This window comes from Apodemus sylvaticus, chromosome 18 (genome assembly GCF_947179515.1).
Source record: "Apodemus sylvaticus chromosome 18, mApoSyl1.1, whole genome shotgun sequence".
Taxonomy (NCBI): domain Eukaryota; kingdom Metazoa; phylum Chordata; class Mammalia; order Rodentia; family Muridae; genus Apodemus; species Apodemus sylvaticus.
In genome coordinates, this window is record NC_067489.1 from 18,142,490 (window position 1) to 18,149,616 (window position 7,127).

A 7,127-nucleotide genomic window follows, 5' to 3' on the forward strand; every position below is an offset into this window, starting at 1 on the left:
TATTATTGTCTATTTTCCTGACATATTTATCTGATTTTAGCCTTTTTCACCTGTTGTGTCAATGATTGGCTTTCCTATCCCCCAGGTTCCATTAGTTTCTAAGTTCACTGAATGAATCTGAGGTTGTATCTTTCCTTAGCACACTCTTTCCTTTTAGAAAGGGACCATTTATCCACTACCATTGAACTTTGTGATGATGTCATTTGTTTTTATTCTGTTATATGGACTCGTACTCTAAAAACCGTTTTGAGTCTCAACAGAAACATGAACATTGGACTTTTGAACAATGCATCCACTATAAAGAGGTTGGATGCTGGAATGAGTATATTTTGTATTATGATATATCAGTAACCTATGAGGTCAGCAGTTAGTTAGGAAGGAGAGGCTCAGTAGAGAAGGGATGATGTCAGAAGCAGGTCTTTACATCTGATTAGAAAAATAACCCACTTCCTGTCTGGTGTGTGTGTGTGTGTGTGTGTGTGTGTGTGTGTGTGTGTGTGTTGATGTTGCAGTGTATGAATGTGTGTTGTTGTATGTTTGGCCACATATATTAGATCACAAAGTCCACAAAAGACATTAGTTGTCCGGCTCTATCATGGTCTGCTTTTCTGGTAAAATCTCTCACTGAGTCTAGATTTCTTGTTTGCTTTTTTGTTTGTTTGTTTTTTGTTTATTCAGGTGAAGCTGCTAGCCAACAATAGTGATCATATTATTGTCATACAGCTCCACACCTCCTAGCAGGGGGGTCACAAGCAATACAAGTAAGATAGCTTATAAGTAGGTATTGAGATACAAACCCAGATCCTAACCATCATTCAACAATCCCTAGTTCCATCTCTGTTTCGTGACTGTGGATTCAATGTGATTACATGATCCTTCCACACCCTCTATGCCACGATGGACTGTGTCTCTAAAACTATAAGCCAAAATACTCCCATGTGCCCTTGGGTGGTCATGGCTACAAGAAGAGAAACATTGTATGTAAGTAATGGACTCATCATATAACTATAAGACAAATTTCAAACATAATAAAACTACAAGTATTTTGACTATAGACTCCATTCATGGAAATGTCTAGTGAATATTCTCTCATCACATTGATAGGCTATTATCAAAAGGAAAGTATACTGCGATGAACACCATTACTTGATGTTTGGTAGTTTGGATCACTCACTATAGCATATTATCAATATCTACATTCTATCTCTAACAAAACTTTTTTCATAGTCAGTAGACCTGAAAGAAATAAAGAGGCAGAAGCATTTTACAACTCTGAATATAATCATCAATATAAACTATCAGATTGTTCTAAGGCTAGTCTGTAAAAAGTTCAACCTAGAAGGGAAGAATAAAAGTCTTAACTAAAACAAACCACAGTACAGGATCAGCCTCAGCCTGAGAGACACAGGTACTACAGCACTCCCTCGGTGAAAGACAAAGAAGGGCATTGAACATGGTGGTTTATATATGCTTGGCCCAGGGAGTGGCATCAATCATGAAGATCTCCTGCTTTCTGCTCTTTATCCTATCTCTATTCTGCTTTCAGATCAACCCAGGTAAGTACTGAGACCTGCTGAACTCCTGACCAGAGCTGGGTACATTGGGTCATAAAACAGGTGAAAAATTAGTGTTGGATCTGAGGAGCAATCAATAGGACGGCATTCCAAGGCTCAAAAGCCTGAAGCCAACTGGCAACAGAGGCTTCAGCCTGAGTCCTAGTTATAGGCAATGAGCCTGGCCAGAATGAAGAGCTACTAATAGATATTTCCAAGGTCTTTAACCTCCTTCTTCTCATTGTCATCTAGAAAATATTCTTTGTAGAAAGCATTCTTCTTTACTCCAAGGCAGGCATAGCTCACCAAGAGGATAGATGTCTATCAGGAGACAGGCACCCACTCAACAACCTTTCACGGGACTGTTTAACACATGACTGCAATACACTTGGATAATGGGGAATATGAACTTGATGTTTTAGATTAGGTAACTTGGTGAGAGATGATGCATGTCTTGAAATGCCGAGCTTAGGAAGTACAGACTTGAAATGAAAAGAACAAGGGCTCATGTTTCAATTTATTCCTCACAGTGTCCCTGTGAATAAAAAGGAGTCACGATCACATGACCAATGTTAAGTAGCTCAAGGCCCAATAGATGTGAGTTGTGATATGGCTATGTAGGAAACCTAGAGGTTTGGGTTTGGCACAATGCTGAAAGGACAGTACTGAGAGCATCATGAAATCTAAGAAAAAAAACTTAAGACTGCTTGGTGTGAGATCAAAAGGAAACACACACACATGCACAGAGAGAGAGAGAGAGAGAGAGAGAGAGAGAGAGAGAGAGAGAGAGAGAGAGAGAGAGAGAGAGAGAAACCTACAGGTTTTCAAACACTGCAGGGACAAAATGTAAAATGGTATTTTTGGAAAATGATGCATTTGGGGGAAATTACAGGCCAATAAGAGGTGAGCAAGAACTGAAAAGGTGATCCACTTGGCATTCTCTCTAGCAAATGTTTTGCCTCTCTCACTATACATATACTATATAACTGTACAACATGGCTCTGGCAAAAACATTTTTAAATCTGCAAACTCTTTCTTCTTTTCCCTAAAGGCTAAACATGTATATCATTAAGACTAGATCCACTTTCTCCCTTGAAACTGAGGCAAAGATGAGGATTTCAGGACACAGAACTCTGGGGCCCCAACTCCCACCTTCCCTACCTACTATGGGTCTCAACATCCAATTTCCCCATGACCCAAATGGCCTCTCTTCTACCTTTCTGACATGGTTAGGCTGTTCTTTGGTTACAGGTATCTGACAGTAGATGACTGGAGAGGAACAAAGAAGAAAGAAAATTTCAGGTCAATTGGTTTTGCATGAGCTGATGCCTTATGCCAAGGAACTTTATTAAGAGGTATAGCATTTATGTGTGGTTTGCAGGAGGGAGAATCAGCAGAAAGCTATCATAAAGTAGAACAAAGTTAGCTGGAAGCTAATGGATCATTGTGGCACAAAGGAGATACAGAATATCTCAAGTCTGTCACAGACTAAACACACAGTGCCCTTGGCACTGATCAAATCTTTTGATTCTTTGAAGCCCCAGCCTCTAGTGCAGACTTTGCTTTGATCAAGAACATAGCTTTCCCTTTTATCAGGGTCTCTGACACTGACCCCTGAAATATTCACCAGGAATCTGCCTACAGTTGCATTCAGAGTCCATCTAGAGACCATATGCCAATTGTGTAAGACAATAGCACTCCAACCTTCCATTGATCAGGCCAGGGTAGCTGGTTAGAAGGACAAGGGAAGACACAAATGTCCATTGTGACCTCTTAACAAGAATTTCATTTCCAATTGACTAATATCAATGGCCTGTCTTTTATGCACAAATTTGAGATGCATGGTTGGGAGTGGAAAGAAAATAGAATCAGGAGGAGAGACATGGCACTTTGAGACCCTCTGTATGCAATATCAATACTTATCCCAAGTTTCATAACAGTAAGACAGATCTATCCCTTGTGCTAAAAGTTGTAGGATTAAACCCTACAGAAAGACATCTGATGTTCAATGACCCATCACAAAATTTTCAAGAGACAACACACTTCCCAGGGGTTTGTTTGTTTGTTTGTTTGTTTGTTCAGAAAACTAGATTTTAAACTCAGCAAAATGCAGCTTTGCTTTCACAGAATAATAGAAAAGCGTTCAATCTGTCTGGGACTCAGGGTCTCTTTGCAAATAAGGGAAAAGAGAATGATTCTTAGAGAACAAAAGATGGGAAAAAATGGCTAGTTGTCCACCAGGGTAAAATGATCAGAATTAGAATGTGAAAAAAGGCTGAGATCAATCCAGCCCCTTCCTTGATAAATCTGAAATGCTGCAGCCCAGGCAGGCTGAGTAGATACCAGCATCACAGCATAAGGAGCTTCAGAACACAGAACGTAACTGAATTACTTCACACAGTGCCCATAGCTATATCTTTCTTGTGAATAACACAATTTAATAAAGGAAAAGTCAGAAGTTGATTCTTACAGAGAGGCAGGATGCAGTGCTCAGCCAGGCATGTGCCTAGATGGAATGAGAATGAATATGGGACTGGGATAATACATCCTGGTCCAGGCTCTGTATTTGTGGGCTTTCTGCTCTGTGAAAACAATGGATACATTTGACATCTGTTAGATCAGGGAAACATGGAACCAACTGTGTTCTTGGGCTTTCCTTCTCTCTGAAACAATCCTATTGTATTAAACCTCTTCTGCTTAGCAATTTTCTCCGTTTCTATTTCTGATATGGATTTAATATTCTGAAAAAACAACAAATATAGATAGTCTTTATCTCCCAGGTCAGTATATATACACTGTGGCAGGGAAGCCAGGGCAATGGGAGCTGAAGTAGCTGGTCACATTGTATCCACCTGATGTATATTGTTGCCTACTTGACACAATCTAGAGTGGTTTGAAAGAGAATATCAATGACAGATTGTCTAGATTATCTGTAGGTGATTGTCTTTACTCCATTAACTGAGAAAGGAAGACAGGCGCATTTCCTGGTTTAGGGCCTGGATTGTAAAAGAGTGCAGAACTCAAGCTAGGCACTGGAATGCAAGTCCCCCATCCCCCATCTCTATCTCTGTTTGTCTTACTCTGGTTGTATTTATCTCTCTGTCTTTCTACATCTGTTTGTCTGCCTGTCTGTATTTGTCTGTCTCTGCCTCTGACAGTCTTTGCCCCTCTCTGTCTGTCTATCTGTGTGTGTGTGTGTGTGTGTGTGTGTGTGTGTGTGTGTGTATTCTTTTGATTTTGGACATAACTACTAAATATTTCAATTATTCAATTATTCCTACCACCTTGATCTTCTTGTAATGATGGACTGAAACTTCCGATTATGAACTAAGCCCTTTCTCTCCTAAGTCATTTTTGTCAGAACTTTTTGTCATAGCAATTGGAAAGGAAAATACCATAAGCCACTGTCCAAAATCAGAGAGCAATGAATTAGGACAAGCTTCCTCTGTTTCTTCATTTTCTATGATCCATAATACCTGCCCAGGAAATAGTCCTAGCCACAGGTAAATGGGTTATTCCACACAAATTAACACAATCAAAACAATCTCCAACAGGGATAAAAGAAGCCCATCTCCCAAGTGACTCTAGATCCTGTCAATCTGAAAATATAAAACAAACATTAAAAATGATCAACAACAAAGAGGAGGAAAACTTTATATACGTATACACATGCACATACACATACACATACACATACACATACATATACATACCAGTACTTAGGTTAATGATGTCATTAAAAAAACAAACACAGCAAAGTTCATTCAAAACTTGATTTCTGTTAGCCTTCCTAGTACTAAAAAACCGGCTGCAAATCTTTCACCAGGGAATATAGAATACATGAAGCATCCTCTCAAAATCATACCAAATTCTGACCCCTCCACAAAAGGAAACAAAACCTGGAGGTGATCATGTCTACAGAGTCTAAAGGGGGATGATCATTGTAGAGGCCAATGTTGGATTTAGAGCATTGCTCTTTCAACAACCATACACAATGGAAGTCAGAACCCCTAAAATGTAGAGAAAGGCTATGAGACAGAACTCAGGAAGATGGGTTTAGGGTGAGCAAGTGAGGGGCTTAAGCTGCGGTGCTTCTCTGAGAAAGTGCTGGGGTGGGAAAGCAGATTGTCACTCCACTTCCTCCCACCACCTTAGCATCACTGTCCCACTGAAGAGTTTGTGGTGATGAGAAGCTTCTACAGCCAGAGATCGTGCTCCATCCTTTACTCCCAGTATCAAAGAGGATGAGGAAAGAGCATTTCTGTGATTCAGAGCCAGCCTGAGCTAAATAATGGATTCCAAGCCAGTAAAGACTATAAAGACTATAGAGTGAGACCCTGTCTCAAAATGAATAGAAAAAAGGTATTCTCTATTTGCCCTTTCTAAAGTAGTAACCATGGTATATGGCAATGGGAATCTCTCTGGTTAGTGAGTTCAAAAAAATATGGTTTTTATTAGGGGATGTAAAACTCAATTTTTCTTTAAATTAATGTATAACTCTTGTGCCTTCCCCAAACAGTCTAAAATCACTGCAGCTACAACCAAGAGTTTGAAGGGTTTTTTCTCCTTTTCTTGCAGTTGCTGTCCTTGACACAAGAGTCTGTTTTAAGAATAAAGAAATCTGTCTCATCATGCATTGCCCATTCTATTATAAAGTAGTTGGCACCTGTTATAAAGGAAAAGGCAAGTGTTGTCACAGACAGGATTGATGAATCAGATTTCGCAAAGAAGAATGCACAACCATTGCTGTGATAAAGAAAAACACACTGAGGTATTACTTTCTCATACTAAAATGAGCTATCTATACATCTATATTGAGTTAAGAAAATGTGGGTTATTTAAAGGAACCTATGGTGAAAAAAAGACCAGTCCAAAATCCATGTCTGGTCAAATAGAAATAATGCCATGTAATAAACAAATATGATTCCATTTGATTTTTTTCAAGAAATGAACTAATGAGGACCACTTTACTCCAATTCATCTCAAGCAGCAAGAGGACAGAGCAGCAGCTTAGAGTCACTTCTTACTAAATTACCTTATTCAGTTAGGGCTTGTTCAGATCAAACCATCACAACCACCCTGCCAACTCCTTCTATTTGTAGATTCCAGACAGCCACAAGGTACCTGCCCCCTTTAGTTCCAATTATAATCATTGTATTTGTGTTTCTGAATCTAGTGGTCACTATTCGCACCCCACAATGGGACCAACAAAAAGACTACAGCATCACTCTACAGAGATTCTGATAGCTTCATAGGTTTAATCTACTAACTTGTCTCTCATATGAATATGAAAGACTTTATCCATAACAGGCTTCCAGAGACATTAAAAGATAAAAGAGTAATTCTGTGTGCTAAGGTGAAGAGGAAAACAGATACTTTTAAAACAGTGACTACTTCTTAACTAGTGAAAATGCCGTGATTTGGATGTCCATCCTAATAACTACACAAAGAATTTGAGTCCTTTCTACATCACTGAGATACAACATTAAAGGTAAAAATATCCACTAGCTAAAACTACAATACTAAATCTGACTTGATCTAATTTTTCAGGGAAGGTCTCTTACAATCTTAAAA

The 7,127-nt window shown here is 39.1% G+C and overlaps 1 protein-coding gene across 1 annotated transcript; it reads left to right on the top strand.

Annotated features, from left to right (window-relative positions):
* The first annotated feature begins 1,495 nt into the window (after positions 1 to 1,495).
* Positions 1,496 to 6,262, top strand: LOC127668967 (beta-defensin 37-like). The gene is made up of 2 exons (XM_052162859.1): positions 1,496 to 1,556; positions 6,132 to 6,262. Exons 1-2 carry the CDS (start codon positions 1,496 to 1,498, stop codon positions 6,260 to 6,262), a joined length of 192 nt encoding a protein of 63 aa, XP_052018819.1.
* The last annotated feature ends 865 nt before the right edge of the window (positions 6,263 to 7,127 follow it).

Excerpts from the sequence above, each read along its gene's own strand:
- LOC127668967 (XM_052162859.1), top strand. The coding sequence starts at position 1,496 with ATGAAGATCTCCTGCTTTCTGCTCTTTATCCTATCTCTATTCTGCTTT. Across the intron at positions 1,557-6,131 it reads CTGCTTTCAGATCAACCCAG|TTGCTGTCCTTGACACAAGA; the intron begins GTAAGTACTGAG and ends CTTTTCTTGCAG.